Here is a 25669-nt window from a genome sequence, read left to right as displayed (position 1 = left end):
GACCCAAATGCAGAAAGTAATCTTTTCAGTCCTGGCCTTGACAATGAAAGGAGAACCGCATCGTCAGCGCAAAGAAGAAGCGGGATCTTTGTAGTTGTCAGCTTCGGGGCGTGGGACTCATTATGTCCGATGTAACCAGCCAGGTCAGCATCCCAAAGTAATCCGGCAAACCAGGACAGAAAAAAAAACCTCTCTTCCTTGGACAACTTCTTCCACAACCAAATATTGCATAGCTTAATGAAGCTAAACCCCCGAAGGCACACGACACTCTTCTGGTCCACTTCCAAATGTTGAGGAGTCCAGCAGTTAAAGGGACCCAGAAAGAAATCAACTTGGGTCATATTGAAATGGCTTGATTTCCTGTTTCCTTTTCCCCACAATAATTGATTAGAATGAGAGGAAATTCACTAGCAGGAACCATTGGCAGGAGATTCTCCTCCTTAGGTCCTCTTTAAGTGGAGACGGTCTCCTTTTGTGCAAGAATTCCACATTCTTCTATCTAGAAAGAAGAACTTTCCTGCATCAAATAGAAGCCATGTTGTTGCTTTTTAAAAACACACTTGAGTACATATGGAGAGTTTATTTATTTCTTTGGATTCTGCCTTTGTTATTTCTGCAAATGAGGCAGAGAATAAGATGTGGAAGAAAAGAGACTATTTGGAGCTCAGGGTTGGACTGAGGGGTCTTTGGAGCTCTCTGAGGCCCTCCCCCTTCCAGCCACGGTGACCCCTCCCTCCTCTCTTCCCCAAACAACCCTGTGAGGTGGTCTGGACTGAAAGAGCGTCCCTTGCTTTCTCCTGCTGTGCCTCCATCATAGGAGCCCTCTGGCTCCCCTTTATAGGAGGCTATAAGGTCTCCGCCCCAGAAGAGACCCTGATCTCCCACGGCCTCAATTGGGGGAAAGAGGGGGGGGAGAAGGACACCAAAGATCAAAGGGAGCCCTCCGCCCCCACCTCCGCGGGGAACCATAGTAACCATCAACACCGGACGCACTTCTGGCTGAAGGAAGACGGACGCCCATTGGTCGCTCTGGGGAGGGCAACGATTGGCAGGAGGACTGCTTGGGACCGGTCTCTGCAAAGGAACAGGCGGAACTTCTGGGGAAGAAAAGGCTTGAAGCCACCACTTCCGGAAACAAAACGGGCAACGAGGGAGCTTCATCAATCGGCGACAGAAGAGCCCAGATGACGCAGGGGATGCTGGGAGTCGCAGTCCTGGAGCGTCTTTTTCGGAAGAGACTACGGGAAAGGGGACTCAGCCGTCACCCGCCCCTCTATCTCCCTCTCTCCCTCAACCACCCCACCCCGGCAGGAGGAGGGAAAAACCCGGAGGGGGAAGGAAGGAAGAGCCCCACGAGAGCATAAAGTCCCTTCGCGGCGCCCCTGAGAGACGGCGGGGAAAGGCCGGGAGGCTCCGGGGCTGCAGGAGAGATGAGCGTAGACGTTTCACAGATGCAAATGACACGATCTGGAAGGAAAAGCGCTTTCTTCCCTACTTCCGCAATCAGACCAAGAGAGCTGCAGGGGGCGTTGCCAGGAGAGGAAGAGGCGGAGCTTGCCCGAAAACGGGACGGAGGCCTGTCTAGCCCTCACTTTCAGATACAGAGAAGCGACGGGAAGAATTTTTCCGATGTGGGTGCGCATGCGGCCTCAGGCAGGTAGGGCGCAGGGGACGCCGGGAGTAGCAGTCCAGGAATCCCCCTGGAGAAGGGAGACCTGTGAGCAGGGAGAGGCTGAGCGCCCGAGGTTTGGACTGACGGGGAGACGCTGGGCGGGAGACCCGTGGGAGGCGGAGGCTTCAGCTTGGGCCTCCCCTGCAGGGAACGGGACACAGCCGTGATCTGCCTCTCTGTCTCACCTGCAGGTGGACGGAGGAGCTCGGCGGGGAAGGAAGGAAGGAAGCGCCGCCTGATTGCAGGGGATCCCTGTGCGGCTTCCCCGGGAGACGGCGTGGAAAAGCAGGGAGGCTCCGGGGCTGCAGGAGGGATGAGCCCACGGGGACCCCGGGAAAGGCGGCTGCCTGGAGGGCGATGCGGGGACCAGGAAACAGGCGGAGACTCTGAGACGGTCCTGGAGGGCGGAGGGTCCTTCGGAAAACCCCAGAATCCCCAAAGGATCCTGGAGGGAGGAAGGGAATATCAGTGCCCGGAATGTGAAAAATCCTTCAAGAGAAATGGAAATCTTCAAAGACACCAAAGGATCCACACGGGAGAAAAAACTCATGAATGCCTGGAATGTGGAAAGAGCTTCACTTCTAGCAGTGACCTTTATAAACATCAAAGGATCCACTGGGGAGAGAAAGGGAAGAAATGCCTGGAGGGCAGAGAGTCCTTTGCAAGAACCAGGAATCCCCAAAGGATCCAGCAGGGAGGAAAGAAATTTCAATGCCTCAAATGTGGAAAGAGCTTCAAAAGAAATAACGTTCTTAAAATGCATCTGAGTATCCACTCAGGAGAGAAACCTTATAAATGCTTGGAGTGTGGAAAGAGCTTCAGTCACAGGAACAACCTTTATAGACATCAAAGGATCCACACAGGACATAAACCTCATAAATGCCTGGAGTGTGGAAAGAGCTTCAGTCAGAGGGGTAACCTTTATAAACATCAAAGGACCCACACAGGAGAAAAACCATATAAATGCCTGGAGTGTGAAAAGAGCTTCAGTGACAGGAGCAACCTTTGTATACATCAAACGATCCACACAGGACATAAACCTTATAAATGCCTGGAGTGTGGAAAGAGCTTCAGTCAGAAGGGCAACCTTTATACGCATCAAAGGAGCCACACAGGAGAGAAACCTCATAAATGCCTGGAGTGTGGAAAGAGCTTCAGTCAGAGGAGCCACCTTTATCAACATCAAAAGATCCACACAGGAGAGAAACCTCAAAAATGCCTGAAGTGTGGAAAGAGCTTCACTCAGAGGAGCAAACTTTATAGACATCAAAAGATCCACACAGGAGAGAAACCTCATAAATGCCTGAAGTGTGGAAAGAGCTTCACTCAGAGGAGCAAACTTTATAGACATCAAAGGATCCACACAGGAGAAAAACCTCATGAATGCCTGGAGTGTGGAAAGAGCTTCAGTCAGAGGAGCAACCTTTATGTACATCAAAGAATCCACACAGGAGAAAAACCTCAGAAATGCCTGGAGTGTGGAAAGAGCTTCAGTCAAAGGAGCAACCTTTATGTACATCAAAGAATCCACACAGGAGAGAAACCTCATAAATGCCTGGACTGCGGAAAGACCTTCAGTCGTAGTAGCTCCCTTTATATACATCAAAGGATCCACACAGGAGAAAAACCTCATAAATGCCTGGAATGTGGAAAGAGCTTCAGTGAGAGGAGCAACCTTTATAGACATCAAAGGATCCACACAGGAGAAAAACCTCATAAATGCTTTGACTGTGGAAAGAGCTTCAGTCGGAGGAGCAGCCTTTATACACATCAAAGGATCCACACAGGAGAAAAACCTCATAAATGCTGGGAATGTGGAAAGAACTTCACTTCTAGCAGCGATCTTTATAAACATCAAAGGATCCATTGGGGAGAAAAACCTCATAAATGCCTGGAGTGTTGGAAGAGCTTCAGTGAGAGGAGCCACCTTTATAGACATCAAAGGATCCACTGGAGAGAGAAACCGAATATATGCCTGGAGGACAGAGGGTCCTTTGGAAGACCCTGGATTTCCCAAAAGGATCCAGGAGAGAGAAGAGAAATATCAGTGCCCGGAATGTGAAAAATCTTTCAAAACTAATGGACATCTTCAAAGGCATCTAACAATCCACACAGGAGAAAAACCTCACAGATGTCTCAGTGTGAAAAGAGCTTCACTAGTACTTCACACCTCTGTCAACATCAAAGAATCCACACAGGAGAAAAACCACATAAATGCCTGGAGAGTGGAAAGAGCTATACTGAGCATAGAAAGCTCCATCGACACCAAATAATTCACGTGGGAGAAAAATGATAAACATGCCTGAGTGTGAGAAGATCTTCAGTCACAGTGTGTATTCAAGGAATTGAATTCAATCGCATATTTAATTTGGCCAAGTGTAAATAGACACCCTAGGAATTTCTCTCGAGTGCACAAGCTCTCAGTGTACCTACAAAGCAACAAAATAAGGATAATCACGATAATAACTGTAATAATTCCAATTGGGGGGGTGGGTGAGTAAAGAAGATATTAAGAAGAGTAATTAATAATTGTCAAATATGGGACTGTCTCAGGCTGAATAACAAAGGACGTTTTCAATTGTACATGCTGTTTGAACCTCCTGAAATTGTACTTTTTTAGAAGAGACTTAGGTTGACTCATGATGCCGTTTCCCTTGTGAATGTTCTTTTAATGCAATGCTCATTTCAGTTGTCATGCTTAATATTATGGGATGTTACCGTCCATGTCTTTGATGTAAATGCAACTTAGCAGGATGATTTCTTCCATGCAATCAACTCTCTTTTTCTACTTTTTCTATTGTATGGAATATAAAATGAAACCCAGTTTTGTGACCTTGATTCCCTCTTTTCATTGATGGAAATATCTTTGCTACAATCCTCTAATAAACTGCTTTAAATAATCATCCCACTCAGATCCTAATTGAAGCAAGTGTTCCCTGGTTGAATCCAAGGCTAATTTGGCCTTTGTTGTTGTGGGTCTGAAAGAGCTTCTCCCTGTCATTGTTTGATAAAATCTATGTTAGTTTTACAAATATCGGTAGAGACTCTCCCTAGATACCTGAAACTTCTGTCAATAGGATTCCTCTTCCAGCAGAAACCGCTACGAGGGACTCTTGAAGGCCAACAAACCTTTGTGAGATACCAGCCATATCCTCAAAGTGACTCCACCCTTTTAGCCTTAAACCCCTGGCTTTTCCCCAGGCGCTGGGAGATCAGACAATGAGAAGTTGGCATGGATTGATGCCAGTCTTTTGTTTGTTGGTTTTTATTTTCAATGTTTTATGTTTTTATGTGTTGTATAGTTTTTAAAACTGGTTTTTGTGAGCAGCAGAGAGTTGACTGAAGGACAGGCAGTTATAAGAATGTTTTAAATGAATAAGACTCATTAGGGACCTCTTTGATCTCCAACTAGGTGCAGAGACTAGGTGTTTCCCAGTTGTCAGGACTGTGAAAGCATTTCTGTGCTTCTTCTTCATCAGCTAAGTGATTAGCAAAAGATTCATCTAGGCCCCTGATGTCAAACTCGATTTCATTCAGGACCACATCAGGGTTATGTTTGACCTTGGGGGGGGGAGTGGGGCAGTGGGTGTTTTCAAGGCTAGGCGTTGCCATCTCATTGCCTCTTCTGTTGAACTCAGGGCATTGTAAGGTCCCAGAATAAATCAAACTGGTTGCCCATCCCAGCCCCAGAAGAGCCCTGACCTCCTGAATAGAGAGGGGTTGGAGGGGTGGTGGTGAAGACCAGACCCCAAAATTCAAAGGGAGCCCCCACCTCTGCACCGAAGCGTATCAAGTCTCCGTGCCATGCAGTCGCCCTCTGACTCATTGGAAGACATCTTTACTGTGATAACTGACAGTAACTGTCAATTTAACCTCCATGGATGAGGTCATGAAGCCTCCAGAATTCCCTAAGAGATGACAGGCCGCCCTTGGCATCCTTCCAAAGTTCACCTGTTCCACCTTTTACACGTACACCAATGTCAAGGAAATGTCTGCAGGAAGTGAAAAAACCAATCAATCAAGTTGCCCATTTCTCACAAAAGGTAGATTTTTGTATGTAGACTGCCCCTGTCAAGGGAAGCTCCACTCATTAATGTAGCTCTGGATGAGCTTCCCATCGCATTCCCTTTGTGCTGCCATGCTCTTCTGTGTTTTGTTCCATCATCCCAGGTGAGCTCCCTCTGCTTAGGTGAGACAGGTGTCTCCTGATTCTCCTGAATCCCAAAGTAATCCAGCCATGCAGGACGGGGGGAAAAACAACCCATGTCCCTTGAACAACTTCTGCCAAAAGAAAATATTGCATAGCTTCATGATGCTGAAACCCCCAAGTGACAAGACCCTCTTTTAGCCACGTTCCAAATGTTGAGGATTCCAGCAGTTGAAGAGCCACAGGAGGAACCCAAGTTGGATTATATCAAAATTATATGATTTCCTTTTTCCACAATGAGGTATTGATTTCTAAGAGGAAATTCACTAGCAGGAACCATTGGCAGGAGATTCTCCTCCTTAGGTCCTCTTTAACTGGAGACGGTCTCCTTTTGTGCAAGAATTCAGAATTCTTATATCTAGGAAGAAAATGTATCCATGTAGTTGCAATTTAAAAACAGACTTGAGTGAGTCACTTTAGGAAGAGTTTCTTTATTCCTTTGGATCCTGACTTTATTATTTCTGCAAATGAGGCAGAGAAGAAGATGTGGAAGAAAAGACACTATTTGGAGCTCAGGGTTGGACTGAGGGGTCTTTGGAGCTCTCTGAGCCCCTCCCCCTTCCAGCCATGGTGACCCCTCCCTCCTCTCTTCCCCCAACAACAACCCTGTGAGGTGGGCTGGACCGAAAGAGCGTCCCTTGCTTTCTCCCCCTGTGCCTCCATCACTGGACCCCTCTGGCTCCCCTTTATATGCGGCAATAAGGTCTCCGCCCGAGAAGAGCACGTGAGCTGTGCTGCGGGCGAAAGAAAGCGCTTTAGTCAGTGGAGTGTCAGGGGAGAGGATAGAATCTCTCCTCCTCTCCCCTGACACCCCACTGACTAAAGCGCTTTCTTTCGCCCGCGGAAGAGCTCAGGCCGGCGAAAGAAAGCGCTTTAGTCAGCGGGGTGTGGGGGAGAGGAGGAGAGATTCTATGCTCTCCTCTGACACCCCACTGACTAAAGCGCGTCCTTTCGCCCGCCTGAGCTCCTCTTCCTCTTATATATATGAAACTCACTCATGGATATTATTATTTTATATATTATTATTTCATGATGGGAGGGGAGGCTCTGCCTCCCCTGCCTCCAATGACCGCACGTCCCTGCAAAGAAATCACATGGGAGAAAAATGATAAACATCTCTGAGTGTGAGAATTCACAGCGTGTTTCTCAGAAATAGAATTGAATTGCGTATTTAATAGTGTGAATAATCACGCTAAGAATTTGTCTCGAGTGCACAAGCTCTCGGCGTACCTACAAAGCAACAGAATGATATTCATGACATAATTATAATAATTCCAATATGAGGACTGAGTAAAGAAGATAATAAGGGTAAATAATAGCTGCCAAAACTCAGCTTGAATAATAAAGGACTTTTTCAATTGTACATGCTAAATGTTTCAACTGGCTGAAATTGTTCCTTTTCCCAAGAGACTCACGTGACTCATGATCCCATTTCCCATCTGAATGTTCTCTTTTTAATCCAACGCTCCTTTCAATTTTTATGCTTAATATTAATATACTATTAATATATTAATATTATATTTCTGTCCATGTCTCTGATATAACTGAGCAGGATGATTTCTTCCAGGGTGGATTACATTTAAATCAGGTTGATTTTAATCATGAAAAAAATCACTATTAAAAAGGCTACCGGAGGCTGCCATGATGGATCTGAAATGACAGGTGCTCTTTAATATTATGTTTATAAGCTGCTTTGGTTTCACTTCCATTTTTACTGCTTGTCCTTCCTCCTCCCACTTGGAGCCTGCTGGTACAAATATATTTATCTCCAAACAATCATACAGTTTGTCGTCTAGATAGATTTGCAAAACAAGGAATATTCCTGCACTTTGCTTTATGATTTATCTCATGGTTACTGTGAAACTGTGTGAATGTATCAGTGCAGAGCATGTTGTCTCAGCTTGAAGAGCTTGGATTCATGAATTTGAGAATTCCCACATTTATATCTTCTGAGTTTGCAACCTTTTATATAATGTCAGGGTAAAATAAAAACCAACACTGCCACTTTCTTGCCTAGGAGTACCTGTAAAGATCTAGGACTACCTGCAGAGTTTGGGGGGCAATATAACCAACCTTCCTGAACAATAACCGTAAAAGACATCCAGAGACAGTAAGCAGGGTTGAGTCAACAACAAGTCTCTGAGCCCCCCCCTTCCCCCAACAACAACCCTGTGAGGTGGGCTGGACCGAAAGAGCGGCTGCCCCACACTTGAATTCAGGGTCTCCTGCTTCTCCCCTCATTCCTTCATCACTGGATCCCCCTGGATCCCCTTTATAGGCAGCTATAAGGCCTCCGCCCCAGAAGAGCCCCCGGCCTCAATAGGAGGGAAAGAGGGATAGAAGTACCCCAAAGATCAAAGGGAGCCCTACGCCCCCCCCCCGGAACCATAGCAACGATCTAAACTGCGCAGGGGCCATCTGGCAGGTTGCAGGAAGTCGGACGCCGATTCGTCGCTTTGGGGAGGGCGGCGATTGTCAGGAGGACTCCTTGGGGCGGTCCCTCCAAAGGAAAAGGCGGAACTTTTGGAGTAAAAGGGCATGAAGCCTCCACTTCCGGAAAAGAATGGGCAACGCGGGAGCTGCCTGAATCGGCGACGGAGGAGCCCGGATGATGCGAGTCTGGCGCAGTGGATGCTGGGAGTCGCAGTCCGGGAGGGTCTGTTTCGGGTCCGCTTCGTGGGAGGCTTCGGTCTGGGCCTCCCCTGCAGGGAAGGGGACGCAGCCGTGACCCGCCTCTCTCTCTTTCCTGAAGGAGGACGGAGGAGCCCGGCGGGGGAAGGAAGGAAGCGCCGGCTGAGAGGAGGATGAGGAGGAGAGCGGCCCCCGCGTAGCAGCCCTGCCCGGTCCCACCGCGGCTTCCTGGTCAAGTCTGGTTTTCTTTGCCTAAAGTCACTTGCATCAACTCTATTATAGGCCTAGGCACAAGAAGGAAGGATGGAAGGAAAGGGAGGGAGGGAAGGAAGGAAAGGAAGGGAGGGAGGGAGGGAGGGAAGGAAGGAAGGAAAGAAAGGAAGGAAGTGCCGCGTGAGAGGAGGATCCACGCAGGACAGAAACCATTGAAATGCCTGGAGTGTGGAAAGAGCTTCACTGAGGCTTCAGGCCTCCATCATCATCATCCCAAAATCCATACTGGAGAGAAGCCCTATAAATGCCCCGAATGTGGCAACAGCTTCAGTACGAGAAGAGACCTGCAGAGAGATGAAAGGATTCACACAGGAGAAAAACCACATGAATGTCCCGAGTGTGGAAAGAGCTTCAATCGGATGGGGAGCCTTTACAAACACCATAGAATCCACTCAAGAGACAAACCATATCAATGCCTGGATTGTGGCAAGGCTTTCTCTACAAAAAGAAACCTTGATTCACATCAAAGAGTACACTCAGGAGAAAAACCACAAAGTGGTCTGCAGTGAGGAAAGAGCTTCAGTCAGATATATGTCTGAGTAATTCAGCTGAATAATTTGTTTAGTCAAGTGTGATTAGACATACAAGGAATTTGCTTCCGGTGCAGAAGCTCTCTATGTACAGGCAAAGTCACAGAATAATGATAACAGAATAACAGCAGTGGATGGACCTTGGAGGCCTTCTACTCCAACCCCCTACTAAGGCAGGAGACCCTATACCATTCCAGATCATTGTAGTCATATTGATATACAAACATATAGTAGATAATATCAATCATTATTGTAAAAAGTAATATCTTCCATATTGACATCAAGTGGATAACCAACGAAGTATTTACTAATCCACTTTAAATCTTTGTCATGTAATCCACATTTTCTCATATTTCCAACCATCTAACCTGTTTTTGTGGACTAACCATTTATAATATAACCCCGTGTTGTCTTTTTATTTCATTTTTAACCTTAACCTATCCATTTCTGCACATTCCAATATTTTTAAAATTATATTCTCATCTCTGGAGGTTTCTTCATTTTTCCAGTATTGTGCGTATACAATCCTAGCTGCTATTACAATATGTAGAATTACACGTATATTGCCTTTATTGTAATTTCCTGGTAGCATGCCCAACAAGAATATCTCTGGTTTTAGGTCTATGTGTTGTGTTATCACAGTTTCCAGCCATATATGGGTTTTATATTCCAAAACTTCTTTCCTTTTGGACATGTCCACCACATATGATAATAAGAACCGGGTATTTGGTTACATATCAACAATTAACAGATTTATCTCTACATATTCGCTATTCTTGCAGGTAAAAACAGCCATCTCTACAACATTTTATAAAGATTATGGTTTCCATCCCATAATTTCTGCTATTTACCTAATTCTATTGCACAGCCAAAATTCTTAGCCCAAGTTATCATTGTTTCTTTTACTTTTTCCTCTTTAAACTTAATATATTTAATTATATTATTAATTTAATACTTAATAATTATATATCCTTTTAATTTGAAACAAGTGGCTGTTCAGTCTATTGTAAAAAACATCTAGGGATGAAGCACCCACAACTTCTGAAGGCAAGCTGTTCCACTGGTTAATTGTCATATATTGGAACAGTGCTATCATATCATCCCTAGTCCTTCTTATCTCTAGAGTAGCCTTATCCAGGTCTTCATATCCTTTAGTCTCCAGGCCCTTCATCATCCCTGTTGCTCTTCTTTGCACTTTTTTCAATGTCTCAACAACGTTGTGTAATGATGTGACCAAAATTGAATGTAGTATTCAAGTGTGGCCTTACTAAGGTTTTATAAAGTGGTGAGTTCACGTGATGTTGATTCTATGCCTCTGTTTACACAACCAAGTATTTCCCCAGCAAGAAACCCCTTGAGAAAAGGACCAGAAGAGAGGAGGAAAAGGCTGAGGCAAAGTCTAAGAAAGCAAGTTGAGTCACAGCAAGTTAAACAAAGTGTGTCATCCTTTAGCTTCACATTTTAAGCTTCCTCACGAATCTGAAATGACATATTAGCTCTTTTGAACATGGGAATCTTCGCCTCTTTTTAAAGTTTTAAGATTGTGTGTTTTCCCCTTCCTGACCAAGGCTCTTTATTTTAATGTGAGAAGTTGCTTTTTCAGCCACTACACCACAGAGTATTCTGAGTGTCTGAATACACCTGCAACTTTCAAGAAAGGCACAAACCCAGCTGGGAAAGACTAAGACATCAATTTGTCATATGTGGACTTTTATCTGGAATCAATGTTTTCTGCTGTTCAAGCTTCAGAAGCAATCAGTGCATTTAATTATTTGTTTTCAATTTTTATTAGTTTATCATAGCATAAAATACAAAACATAAAGAAAAATAAAATGTTTAAATAAAAAGTTGAATGCTATTTTGTTTATTCTACTGCATTAAAGGAGTCGAGGAACTTAATGCTTTCCCCTCTACCATACTCTTCTCTCTTCCTCCACTATTTTACTCGACTCCTTTAATGCAGTAGAATAAACAACATAGCATTCAACTTTTTATTTTTATATAATACATAGTTTCTGTAGCATCAAATCGAATTGACAAAACCCAAAATCAAAGTTTTTTTCCCACCTTAAGCACAAAATCTAAAAGTGGTTTCCAAGTAGAAACAAAATTATGTTCTTTAATCAGTCCGTTTAGCCCCCTCTGCTAACTCCATCAACTTTTGCAGCCATTATTGTCCATTGAGGGAATGACAGTTTGTTCCTTTGCTTACTGATGTGTCGCTTGGACTGAATATTATATTTCTTTACATGACCCTTAATCAACCATTTTTGCTTTGCTTGAATTTCTTGGTGATTTGTATTTGTATGTTCAGGTGAGCAAAGAAGCCCCTTTACAAAGGTAAAAGTCTCCCAAAGTGGAGGAAATTCAGCTCTTTTCAGCTCCACACCAAACTGGGAGCCCCTGGCTTTAGAAGCAACAATCCCACATGATTAAAAACAATCAAGGACTAATTAAAAGGAAGAAGGAAGGGAGCTGGGTGTTCTCTGGAGCACATCTTCACCCACCTCCCCTTTCCTGAGAATAGAAATTGAATTTAAGATTTGGAATAGAACTCTGATAAATTGGCTGCAAATAGAGGGAAGCTTCCCCAGAGCCCAGGAGACCCTCTGAAGACTGACCAACCTCTTGGGTGGCATCTTCACTCTGGCAACTGAGAGTAACTGGCAGTTTAGGCTGCATGGATGATGTCAGAATTCCCAAGGAGATGACAGGTGCCTATCAAACCTCCCCTGATCCACCTTTTCTACCTGCAGCAATGCCAGGCAAATGTCTGTAAGAGGCAAGGAGACAAATCACTCAAGCTGCCCATTTCTCACAAAAGAAGATCCAGATTGCTGGATGTAGACTGCCCCTTTCTAGGGAAGCTCTGCTAAGACTCATTTATACATCCTCGGGTCAACCTCCCATTGCATTCCTTTTCGGTTGCCATGTTGTGTTTTGTTCCATCATCCCAGGTGATCTCCCTCCATTATTTCTGCCTGGGGGCTGAAGCCTCTTTCACCCAAAGGCCTCCAGAGAAAGGATGGTGAGACATTTCAGGATGCAGAAATTCTCTACCTGAGTTTTGAACTTCAGGCCTCATTTCTCTTCCAGAGATCCAGGCCAAGAAAACGAATTCCAGCCTCCCTGGAACAGATTCTGCCACAACAAAAGACTGCAGAGCTTAAGGGAGGGAGGGGGGGCACCAGAAGAAGGTGGGCGGGGGTCCCAGAAGAAGGGCAAGGGTGGGAAGAAGGAAAGGGAGGGGATGGGGCAAAGAGAGGCAGGGGGTGGGGAAAAGGAGAGGTGTGGGGAGAAGAAAAGGGTGGAGCAGGGGTGGGGGGGGTGAAAGAAGAGGGGTGGGGGTCCCAGAAGAAGGGCAGGCGTGGGGAGAAGAGGAGGGGCAGGGGGTGAGAAGGAAAGGGAGGGGATGGGGGGAAAGAGGCAGGGGGTGAGGAGGAGTGGGAGGGAGAAAGAGGAAGGTGGGGAGCACCAGAGGAGGGGCACGACAGACGACTCCCCCCACCGTTCCGCCCCCTCCCCTCCTTAGGCACTTTCCGGGGGTTAATCTGGACTCTTCTCCCTCCCCTATTAGGTCTCCCCTCCGAACAACCCTGCGAGGTAGGCCTGCAGAGGGAAGGCTGCACATCCCCGCCCTCCGTCAGAGCAGCGCCGTCTCGAAAAGGGATAAGGTTGGAGGGAGGGACGAACTAAGGCAGGAACGGCGGATAGGCCACGCAGGGCGGAAGGGAGCGGATGGGAAGAGCCAGCAACAGAGGGGCGGAGCCAAAGGGGGGAGGAGTCCAGACGCCGAGCGGCCAGAACGGCACGCCAGTAAGGAGCGAGGGGCGGGGTCACAAAGCGGGCACCGCCAATGGGATGGCGTAGAAGGCGCCGCATGCAAATTTGCTCCGGCCCCGAAGAGAAAGTTTTCTTCGCAATCGGAGAAACGGACGCGAGCGACAGGGGAGGAGAGGAAGAGGCCTCGCCCAGAGTTACGCAATCAGAGGAGCGACGGAGAGACGTGTGAGATTACGCGACGGAAGTGCCCGGATGCAGGTAGGACGCGAGGACGGGTGCGAGTCGTAGACTGAGAGGCTCTGCGGTCAGAAGAGTCCTGGGAGGGAGGCCCCTGGGAGGCGGAGGTTTCGGCCTGGGTCTCCCCTGCGGAGAAGGGAAAGCAGCTGTGACCCGCCCCCCCCCTCTCTCTTGCCTGTAGGAGGACGGAAGAGCCCGGCGGGGAAAGGAAAGAAGCGCCGCCCGGGATGAGGCCCTGCCCGGTCCCAGCGCGGCTTCTCCAAGGGACAGCGGGAAAAGGCCGGGACGCCCCGGGGCTGCAGGAGGGATGAGCCCAGGGGGACCCCGGGAAAGGGCGCTGCCTGGACGGCGATGCTCGGGAGTGGAAACGGGTGGAGCCCCCGAGACGATCCAGGAGGAAGGAAATGTATATCAGTGCCCGGAATGTGAAAAATCCTTCAAGAGAAATGGAAATCTTCAAAGACACCTAATGGCCCACAAGGGAGAAAGCCCTCATAAATGCTTTGAGTGTGGAAAGAGCTTCAGTCAGAGGAGCAAACTTTATTCACATCAAAGGATCCACACAGGAGAAAAACCTCATAAATGCCTGGAGTGTGGAAAGTGCTTCAGTTGGAGGAGCAGCCTTTATACACATCAAAAGATCCACACAGGAGAAAAACCTCATAAATGCTTGGAGTGTGGAAAGAGCTTCAGTCTGAGGGGCAACCTTTATCAACATCAAAAGATCCACACAGGAGAAAAACCTCATAAATGCCTGGAGTGTGGAAAGAGCTTCATTTTGAGGAGCAACCTTTATCAACATCAAAAGATCCACACAGAAAAATCTCATAAATGCCTGGAGTGTGGAAAGAGCTTCAGTCATAGCAACAGCCTTTATGAACATCAAAGGATCCACACAGGAGAAAAACCTCATAAATGCCTGGAGTGTGGAAAGAGCTTCCGTCAGAGGAGCAGCCTTTATAGACATCAAAGGATCCATACAGGAGAAAAACCTCATAAATGCTTGGAGTGTGGAAAGAGCTTCAGTCTGAGGAGCAACCTTTATATACATCAAAGGATCCACACAGGAGAAAACCCTCATAAATGCTTTGAGTGTGGAAAGAGCTTCAGTCAGAGGAGCAACCTTTATACACATCAAAGGATCCACTCAGGAGAGAAACCTCATAAATGCCTGGAGTGTGGAAAGAGCTTCACTCTGAGGAGCAGCCTTTATATACATCAAAGTAGCCACACAAGAGAAAAACCTCATAAATGCTTGGAGTGTGGAAAGAGCTTCAGTCTGAGGAGCAGCCTTTATAAACATCAAAGGATCCACACAGGAGAAAAACCTCATACTTGCCTGGAGTGTGGAAAGAGCTTCAGTCAGAGGAGCAACCTTTATAGACATCAAAGGATCCACATAGGAGAAAAACCTGATAAATATCTGGAGTTTGGAAAGAGCTTCAGTCGGAGGAGCCACCTTTATATACATCAAAGGATCCACTCAGGAGAAAAACCTCATAAATGCCTGGAATGTGGAAAGAGCTTCAGTCGGAGGAGCGACCTTTATAAACATCAAAGGATCCACTCAGGAGAAAAACCTCATAAATGTCTGGAGTGTGGAAACTGCTTCAGTCATAGGGGCAACCTTTATAAACACCAATGGATCCACACAGGAGAAAAACCTCATAAATGCCTGGAATGTGGAAAGAGCTTCAGTCAGAGGAGCAGACTTTATAGACATCAAAGTAGCCACACAGGAGAAAAACCTCATAAATGCCTTTAGTGTGGAAAATGTTCAGTAGGAGAGAAAGTCTGTATGGACATCATTCACACAGGAGAAAAACCACATAAATGCTCCTCTGTTGCCAAAAGTATTCACTCACCTGCCTTTACTCTCATATGAACTTACTACAAGTGAAGTCCCATACCTACGGCCCTCACTTATGGAACGCGAGCCAAAAAAGGTACGCCATCGCTGATGTATTCTATGTGGGTTTTGCAAATGTCCATACCATGTAAGACCACCTCCAGATACCTGAAACTATTGTCAGTTGGATTCCCTCAATGGTCAACTCTCTTTTTCTACTGTAGGGGGTATAAAATGAAACCCAGTTTTGTGTCCTGGATTCCCTCTTTTCATTGATGGAAATCTCTTTGCTACAATTTTCTCATAAATTGCCTTTAAATAATCATCCCACTCAGATCCTAATTGAAGCAACTGTTCCCTGGTTGAATCTAAGGCTAATTTGGCCTTTATTGTTGTGTGTTTGAAAGAGATTCTCCCTGTCATTGTTTGATACCATCTATTCTATGTGGGTTTTGCAAATGTCCATACATTGTATTTCACACCTCTGTCAACATCAAAGAATCCACACAGGAGAAAAACCACATAAATGCCTTGAGTGTGGAACATGTTTCAGTAGGAGAGAAACTCTGTATGGACATCATTCACACAGGAGAAAAACCACATAAATGCTACTCTATTGCCAACAGTATTCACTCACCTACCTTTACTCGCATATGAACTTACTACAAGTGAAGTCCCATACCTAATCCTAGGGTTCAATATGACGTTGGTCCACCCTTGGCAACTATAACAGCTTCAACACTTCTGAGAAGGTTCTCCACTAGGTTCAGGAGTCTGTTTATGGGAATTTTTGACCATTCTTCCAGAAGCGCATTTGTGAGGTCACACACTGATGTTGGACGGGTTTACGTGGGCTACCACTTCGTGGCTGAGTTGCTGTCGTTCCCAAACATTTCCATGTTCTTATAGTACAGCTGACAGTTGACTGGAATATTTAGGAGCGAGGAAATTTCACAATTGGATTTGTTGCACAGGTGGCATCCATTCACAGTTCCACGCTGGAATTCACTGAGCTCCTGAGAGCGGCCCATTTCTTTCACAGATGTTTGTAAAAACAGCCTGCATGCCAAGGTACTTGATTTTATACACCTGTGGCTATGGAAGTGATTGGAACACTTCCTGATTCTGATTATTTGGATGGGTGAGCGAATACTTTTGGCAATATAGTGTATACTGAGCGTAGAAAGCTCCATCGACACCAAAGAATTCACGTCGGAGAAAAATGATGAACATGCCTGACTGTGAGAAGATCTTCAGTCACAGTGTGTATTTAAGGCATTGGATTTAATCGCATATTCAATTTGGCCAAGTGTGAATGGACAGGCTAGGAATTCGTCTTGAGTGCACAAGCTCTCAGTGTACCTACAAAGCAACAGAATAAGGATATTCATGATAATAATTGTAATAATTCCAATTGGGGGGTGGGTGAGTAAAGAAGATATTAAGAAGGGTAATTAATAACTGCCAAATAAGGGACTGTCTCAGGCTGAATAATAAAGGACTTTTTCAATTGTACGTGTTGTTTCAACCTCCTTAAATTGTACTTTTTCAGAACAGACTTAGGTTGACTCATGATGCCGTTTGTTTCCCATGTGAATGTTCTTTTAATGCAATGCTCATTTCAGTTGTTACGCTTAATACTATGGGATGTTACTGTCCATGTCTTTGTTGTAAATGCAACTTAGCAGGATGATTTCTTCCATGCAATCAACTCTCTTTTTCTACTTTTTCTATTGTATGGAATATAAAATGAAACCCAGTTTTGAGTCCTGGATTCCCTCTTTTCATTGATGGAAATCTCTTTGCTACAATCCTTTAATAAATTGCCTTTAAATAATCATCCCACTCAGATCCTAATTGAAGTAAGTGTTCCGTGGTTGAATCTAAGGCTAATTTGGCCTTTATTGTTGTGGGTGTGAAAGAGCTTCTCCCTGTCATTGTTTGATACCATCTATTCTATGTGGGTTTTGCAAATGTCCATACGGTGTAAGACCACCTCCAGATACCTGAAACTCTTGTCAGTTGGATTCCCTCAATGGTCCCCTTGTCTTCCAGCAGAAACCGCTACGAGGGACTCTCTAAGGCCAATAAAGGTTTGTGAGATACCAGCCATATTCTCAAAGGGCCTCTATCCTTTTAGCCTTAAACACCTGGCTATTCTCCAGGCGCTGGGAGATCAGACAGTGAGAAGTTGGACGGATTGACACCAATCTTTTAAGAAGCCTCATTGCCATGCAGGCGCCCTCTGGCTTCTTTAAGAAGGCATCTTTACTGTGATAACTGACAGTAACTGTCAGTTTAGCCTGCATGGATGAGGTCATGAAGCCACCAGAATTCTGTAAGAGATGACAGGCCTCCCGTTGCATCCTACCAAAGGTCACCTGCTCCACCTTTTACACATACACCAATGTCAAGCAAATGTCTTAGGAGGTGAAAAAAGCAATAAATCAAGTTGCCCATTTCTCACAAAAGGCAGATTTTTGTATGTAGACTGCCTCTGTCAAGGGAAGCTCCACTATTAACGTAGCTCTGGATGAACTTCCCATCATGTTCCCGTTCTTTTGCCATGCTCTTTTGTGTTTTGTTCCATCCCAGGTGAGCTCCCTCCGTGATTTCTGCTTAGGTGAGACACTGTCTCCTGCATCCCAAAGTAATAATAATACTTTATTTACAGTCACAGACCAAACACGAACAGTACAAAAGAGACACAGCAGCCAGTCACCAAAAGCCCAATTAAGGGAGGATTCAGCTCTCTCCTCTAATGGTCACAGCTCTCAAAACAAACCTGGAAACCTGAGAGGTGATGTACGAGGAGACATCCCCAAGGCAATGCACATACAGATCACAGCCATCAGGACCAGAGGGGACGATTTCGGGAAGAGACAGTAACCTAGATCTGTCCGCGCTATACATAGGACAAAATAGAAGGACATGCTCCGCTGTCTCAACCTCAGCTCTGTCACAAGGGCACAGCCGCTTATTAATCGGGAGCCTCTTGTAACAACCATCCAGAAGTGCTGAAGGCAAGACATTGAAGCGAGCTAGGGAAAAAGCTCTTCTATACTTGGGAATGGTTAGGGTATAAAAATAGGAAGCCATCCTCAATCCATAGTTATTAACTTGGTTGAGAGTCAGGGGGGAGCAAGTTTTATTGGCTCTGGCTCGTAGATATTGTAAATCAATGTCCACGAGCCGTTGGACTATCCTAAATTGGGCATCCTTGAGGTCGTAGTTTCCCAAGGCATCCTCCGTGAAACCTAGCAGATGAAGTTTCTTCAGCAGCTCTTTCTCCCAGCGAGAAATATGGGAGTCTGTGAACACCAAGGAGAGGTAGCTGCCAGGAACTGCCAGAAAGAGCACCCAAAACCACCATTTAAAGGTGTTTATCCAGGCCATACATTCCACCTATCGAATGCCTAGTTCCAGGTATATCGAGGCAAAACCAACACAAGGGGGAAGACCCAGAAGTTTTCTAAGGAAAGCAGCCTGTGTTCTTTCAATGCAGTCCTTGAAGCCCCGTATCCATATGGGAATGCCATAAAGAGTTTGGGCCAGCATTTTGGCTTTGTAAATACGTAGGGCAGAGGGAATGAACTGGCCACCCTGGGTATAAAAGAATCTTAAAATCTGCTAGTGACTACAGGAGGCCGAGTTCAGCACCTGGGTTCGATGTCTAGTCCAGGCACCAGTGTTCTGAAATTGGATACCTAGATACTTAAAATGGAAAACCTGCTTAACAGCATTGCCACTGATATCCCAGTTATACAATTTCTGGGCTCTAGTAAACACTAGTACTTTTGATTTATCATAGTTAATAGCCAAATGGTTTTCAGCACAGTAAGACCCAAATGCAGAAAGTAATCTTTTCAGTCCTGGCCTTGACAATGAAAGGAGAACCGCATCGTCAGCGTAAAGAAGAAGCGGGATCTTTGTAGTTGTCAGCTTCGGGGCGTGGGACTCAATATGTCCGATGTAACCAGCCAGGTCAGCATCCCAAAGTAATCCGGCAAACCAGGACAGAAAAAAAAAACTCTCTTCCTTGAACAACTTCTTCCACAACCAAATACTGCATAGCTTAATGAAGCGAAACCCCCCAAGGCACACGACCCTCTTCTGGTCCAATTCCAAATTTTGAGGAGTCCAGCAGTTAAAGGGACCCAGAAAGAAATCAACTTGGGTCATATTGAAATGGCTTGATTTCCTGTTTCCTTTTCCCCACAATAATGGATTAGAATGAGAGGAAATTCACTAGCAGGAACCATTGGCAGGAGATTCTCCTCCTTAGGTCCTCTTTAAGTGGAGACGGTCTCCTTTTGTGCAAGAATTCCACATTATTCTATCTAGAAAGAAGAACTTTCCTGCATCAAATAGAAGCCATGTTGTTGCTTTTTAAAAACACACTTGAGTACATATGGAGAGTTTATTTATTCCTTTGGATCCTGACTTTGTTATTTCTGCAAATGAGGCAGAGAAGAAGATGTGGAAGAAAAGAGACTATTTGGAGCTCAGGGTTGGACTGAGGGGTCTTTGGAGCTCTCTGAGCCCCGCCCCCTTCCAGCCACGGGGACCCCTCCCTCCTCTCTTCCCCCAACAACAACCCTGTGAGGTGGGCTGGACCGAAAGAGCGTCTCTTGCTTTCTCCCCCTGTGCCTCCATCACTGGACCCCTCTGGCTCCCCTTTATAGGAGGCTATAAGGTCTACGCCCCAGAAGAGCCTCAATAGGGGGGAAAGGGGGGGGGAGAAGGACACCAAAGATCAAAGGGAGCCCTCCGCCCCCACCTTCGCCGGGAACCATAGCAACCATCGACACCGCGCAGGCGCCATCTTCCTAGATGAAAAAAGGCGGAAGCCGATTGGTCAGTCTGGAGAGTCCGGCGATTGGCAGGAACAGTCGGAACTTCCGGAGGAAAAAGGGGGTGAAGCCTCCACTTCCGGAAAAGAATGGGCAACCTGGGAGCTGATGGGAGGGTCTTTCTCGGAGAAAGGGGGCGGCCAGGGAGGGAGACGGGACGCTGGGAGGGAGGCCGTGTCCGCCTCCAGCATGCCCGGAAGGACCGTGAGAGGCGGAGGCTTCGGCCTGGGCCTCCCTGCGGGGAAGAGGACACAGCCGTGACCCGCCTCTCCTTTTCCCCTGCAGGAGGACGGAGGAGCCCGGCGGGGGAAGGAAGGAAGGAGAGGAGGAGGAGGAGAGCGGGCAGCCCTGGGAGACGGCGGGGAAAGGCCGGGAGGCTCCGGGGCTGCAGGAGGGTTGAACCCAGGGGGACCCCGGGAAAGGCCGCTGCCTGGAGGGCGATTTAATTATATCATTAATTTAATACTTAATAATTATGTATCCTTTTAATTTGAAACAAGAGGCTGTTCAGTCTATTGTAAAAAACATCTAGGGATGAAGCACCCACAACTTCTGCAGGGAAGCTGTTCCACTGGTTAATTGTCATATATTGGAACAGTGCTATCATATCATCCCTAGTCGTTCTTATCTCTAGACTAGCCTTATCCAGTTCTTCATATCCTTTAGTCTCCAGGCCCTTCATCATCCCAGTTGCTGTTCTTTGCATTTTTTTCAACGTCTCAACAACGTTTTGTAATGATGTGACCAAAATTGAATGTAGTATTCAGGTGTGGCCTTACTAAGGTTTTTTAAATAGTTCACCTGATGTTGATTCTATGCCTCTGATTACACAACCAAGTATTTCCCCAGCAAGAAACCCCTTGAGAAAAGGCCCAGAAGAGAGGAGAAGGCTGAGGCAAAGTCTAAGAAAGCAAGTTGAGTCACAGCAAGTTAAAGAAAGTGTGTCATCCTTTAGTTTCACATTTTAAGCTTCATCACGAATTTGAAATGACATATTAGCTCTTTTAACATGGGAATCTGCGCCTCTTTTTTAAGTTTTAAGATTGCATGTTTTCCCCTTCCTGACCAAGGCTCTTTATTTTAATATGTGAGAAGTTGCTTTTTCAGCCACTACACCACAGAGTATTCTGAGTGTCTGAATACACCTGCAACTTTCAAGAAAGACACAAACCCAGCTGGGAAAGACTAAGACATAAATTTGTCACGTGTTAACTTTTCTCTGGAATCAATGTTTTCTGCTGTTCAAACTTCACAAGCAATCAGTGCACTTAATTGTTTTTTTTTCAGTTTTTAAATTAGTTTATCATAGCACAAAATACAAAACATAAAGAAAAATACAACTTTAGGGTAAAATAGTGGAGGAAGAGAGGAAAAAGTACGGTAGAGGGGAAAGCATTAATTTCCTCGACTAAATTTTTTTATCTTTGATCTTCTAAACTGGACAGAAGCAAGGTTGCTCAGAAGATTCCCAGGATCTCTGCCAGAACAATTGCATCTTGAGAGTACTTCTGTCCAAAGAGAGGTTGAGCCACTCCAATAAACGCTCAAGACGCCATTTTATTCATAACTTTATTCATTCATATTGTGTGTTTTTAAAACAATAGTTCAGATGTTTTATATTTTGATACACATTTTGTATATTTTTTTTATTTTTGTTTTTGCACTAATGCTGCCTTTTACTACGCCATACAAAATAAATAACTCATATGGGTTTTCTGAATGTTGGTGCTATGCAAAACCATCCCCAGTTATTTGAAACTCTTTAACTTGTCAAATCGTCTACTTAGTGTCAGATGTCCCGTTTGAAAAGGTAGCTAACATAACCTAAAGGCTCAAATAGGGCCCACACTGCAGCACCTCCCCAGCCCACATGTGGCCTTCCACAGACCTCCCCCACCCTGAGATCTCCTGGGCACTGCTGGCAGCCCCACTCGGTCCCCAAAGGTATTGGGCCTGCTTTCCTGTCCTCCTGGGGTCCCATGGCCTCATCCCCATCTGCCGGTCATTGCTCACTTTTATTTATTTATATCCCACCTTTATTATTTTTGCAAGGCGGTGGATATATCCAATACATTCTTTTCCTTATTTCCCCGCAAGGACCTATAAGGTCAGTTGGGCTGAGATGGGGTGGCTGGTTTTGGTCATCTTTCTTCCATGCCCAAGGTGTATTAGAACTCTGCATCTCTTGACCAAATAAATTTGGATATCATTTTATTTAGTTCTTCAAAAAAAAAGTTCTCTAATTTAATTGGTATTGTTTGAAAAAGATAGAGTAATTTGGGTAGTATATTCATTTTGATTGTTGAGATTCTGCCAAGTAGTGATATCTGTAGTTTAGTCCAATTGTCCAAATCTTTTTGTATCTGTCGTAGCAGTTTGTTGTAATTATCTTCTTTTATTGTAATACATTTTGCCGATAGCCATATTCCCAAGTATTTAATTTTCTTGGCCCTCGAAATTCCCAGTTTGTCCTCCATTTCTTCATTTTGTCTTTTGGTTAAATTCTTAGTTAATATTTTAGTTTTTTCTTTCTTTATTTTAAGCCCTGCCACTTTACCGAATTGGTTTATATTCTGTAATAGTTTTAGTCCAGTTTCTAGGGGTTCCTCTATGATAAATGCAAGATTGGTCAGGGAAAAAACCGTGTATCAAATACAAACTTCTACAAGATAGTAGAAACAGGGGCAGTTTTGGACTGCCAGATTGGGAGCTATATTACCAGGCGGCAGCCCTAACATGGTTAAAAGACTGGATCCAATTAAAAAATAAAAGAATCCTTATCCTAGAAGGACACGATCTCCAACTAGGCTGGCATGGCTTCCTCTGGGAGGGAAAGACTAAATCCCACTCCTACTTTCAGAGACATATAATAAGGGATGCTTTGTTTAGGGTCTGGGAAAAAATAAAAAAAACTCACTACCTTAAAATCCCAAGCTGGTTATCAACCATGGAGGCAATGACATATCCATTTACTATAGACCTTAGTAAAATGGTAAGATATGCAGACCTCTTAGATGAAAAAGGAGAACTAAAATCAGTACAAGATCTGGGCGGTCAATTAGTGTCAAAGTCAAACACAAGGTGTGAGACCAGAATATACTTCTAATTGAGTAACCTAGGCTTTGAAAGCCTCCAAGTCCCCAATTACAGTTTTACACTCAATTTTATACTCCAAGGTGAGTTTCACACACCCCCTTCCCCTCCCACTAATAATGCCTATAATATTTATTGGTTACCTGAGTTAAAGCCCCCCCCCCCAAGATTTTACGATTGTTATGCTAAATAGCTAAATCACAGGCCACCTGTTGCCTACCCAGGTTACAGGTATCCAGTTTCATGTTCTAGCTATGTGGTATTGGTGGTTTCCTTGTAAGCGAACTATTCTTGCATTCAACATCCTGGCTAAGAGGTTTCTGACAGGCAAGTTGTTTCCTTCTGTGGAAGCCCAATGATTCAGAAAACAATTGCAAGAGAGTCCAAGGGTCCAGAATGAGAAGCGAGGAAGGCCCAGGTAAGCACCCAGGAAGGTGGACTAAATTATGATTACGCTCAGGTGTCACGAAGAGTATTCCACAAAAGGAAAATAAGGCAAGGAGAGAAACTACACAGAAGTTCCTGAACTACAAAATGGGGGGAAATACATGATTATTCTGAAATCTCTTTTATCTTCTTTCCTTAATGTTTTGTCCCCTCAACCCCCCCCCCAAACGTTGGCAAAACAACAGCAACAAATATGTGTTTTAACATTTGCAAATTGCCAGGCGACTCCGGGGATCAGGTGGCCAGGAAATTTTCAATAGTATTTATTATAATAGACGGAAGGACGGCTACATTCAAGGCTTCCTTCAGGCTGGCAATAGCCATCGCGACCTCGCCCGCCCTTCCTTCCAGCCGGGAGAGGAAGGGAGTCTGGATGCCAGGCGGCCATGAGCATCTGGACTGGGGGTGCTGGTGGGGGAGACCCAGCTGCAACCCCCCTTCTAACCCCAGGAGGAAAGGGGGCCACTCGGAGATGCCCACGGGGCTGCTGCAGGCTTAATGGGGCGGAGAAGGGAGCAGCTCCGGGGAGGCAGAAAAGGTTCCGTCACAGGAAAGCCGAGGCCGGCGAGGGAAACCCCCGTCCGTTCCAGTCCATTGCAGAAACCTTTGGGAATCCCCCAATCACCTCCCGTCCCAATTTCGCCAAGGCGGGCGGAGGGGAGGGGGCGGAGGGGTGGAGCCAGCGGTGCAAGGGAGGAGCCAAGTGAGGGGAGGGACCCAGAGGGGATGAAAACCAGGAAGGCGGCAGCTCTAGAGTCGAGAGGGGGCGTGGTTCTGTGCCCGCCCGCCAATAGGAGGCCGTAGAAGTTTCCCCGATGCAAATGACGCGTCCTGGCAGGAAAAGGGCTTTCGTTTTCCTGGCGGAGCTTGTCTGAAAACTGGACGGAGGACGGTCTGGTCCTCACTTCCGGAATCCGAGAAGCAACGGAAAGATTTTCTGCCTATTTGACTGCGCATGCGGCCCGATGCAGATAGGGCGCAGGGGACGCCGGGAGTTGCAGTCCGGGAGGGTCCTCCCCACAAGGGAGCCCTGTGAGGGAGGAGAGGCCGGGGCGCCCCTGGCTTCGTCTGGCGGGGGGACGCTGGGAGGGAGGACAGGGAGAGGAGGAGGCTACAGCCCGGGCCTCCCTTGAGGGGAAAGGGAAACAGCCGTGACCCGCCTCTCTCTCTCCCCTGCAGGATGACGGAGGAGCCAGGTGGGGAAAAGAAAGGAGCGCTGCCCAGTATGAGGAGGAGAGTGGGCCCCAGGGTGGCAGCCCTGGGAAACGGCGGGAAAAGGCCGGGAGACTCCGGAGCTGCAGGCGGTATGAGCTCAGGTGGACCCCAGGAAAAGCGGCTACCTAGAGTGCAATGCGGTGAGGAGGAAACAGCTGGAGACACCGAGACAGTCCTGGAGTGTGGAGGGTCCTTCGGAAGACCCCAGAATCCCCAAAGTATCCAGGAGGATGAAAGGAAATATCAATGCGAGAAATCCTACAATAGAAACGGCCATCTTGAAAACCATCTAAGAATCCACACAGGAGGAAAACCTCATAAATGCCTGGAGTGTGGAAAGAGCTTCAGTTGGAGGAGCTCCCTTTATACACATCAAAGGATCCACACCAGAGAAAAACCTCATAAATGCCTGCAGTGTGGAAAGAGCTTCAGTCAGAGGAGCAACCTTGATAAACATCAAAGGATCCACACAGGAGAAAAACCTCATAAATGCCTGGAATGTGGAAAGAGCTTCAGTCAGAGGAGCAACCTTGATAAACACCAAAGGATCCACACCGGAGACAAAACTCATAAATGCATGGAATGTGGAAAGAGCTTCAGTCGGAGGAGCCACCTTTATTCACATCAAAGGATCCACACAGGAGAAAAGCCTCATAAATGCCTGGAGTGTGGAAAGAGCTTCAGTCGCAGGAGCAGCCTTTATATACATCAAAGGATCCACACAGGAGAAAAACCTCTTGAATGCCTGGAGTGTGGAAAGAGCTTCAGTCAGAGGAGCAACCTTTATATACATCAAAGGATCCACACAGGAGAAAAACCTCTTGAATGCCTGGAGTGTGGAAAGAGCTTCAGTCAGAGGAGCAACCTTTATATACATCA

At 46.0% G+C, this 25669-nt stretch overlaps 2 protein-coding genes across 2 annotated transcripts in view; both read left to right on the top strand.

The window, feature by feature from the left end:
* Positions 1–25669, top strand: part of LOC309399629 (uncharacterized protein) — a 234878-nt gene that overhangs the window by 92489 nt on the left and 116720 nt on the right. The gene's annotated exons all lie outside the window — the stretch shown is intronic.
* Positions 1151–4557, top strand: LOC309399622 (uncharacterized protein). Its single transcript, XM_081967625.1, has 2 exons — positions 1151–1657; positions 1864–4557. The coding sequence occupies exons 1-2, from the start codon at positions 1630–1632 to the stop codon at positions 3732–3734; spliced, it is 1899 nt and encodes a 632-aa protein (XP_081823751.1). The 5' UTR covers positions 1151–1629; the 3' UTR covers positions 3735–4557.

The sequence above is a fragment of the Natrix helvetica genome (genome assembly GCF_964273705.1).
Source record: "Natrix helvetica genome assembly, chromosome: 15".
NCBI classification, from domain to species: domain Eukaryota; kingdom Metazoa; phylum Chordata; class Lepidosauria; order Squamata; family Natricidae; genus Natrix; species Natrix helvetica.
Note: the sequence above shows the minus strand (reverse complement) of the source record. Positions and strands in the feature narration are given on the sequence as shown.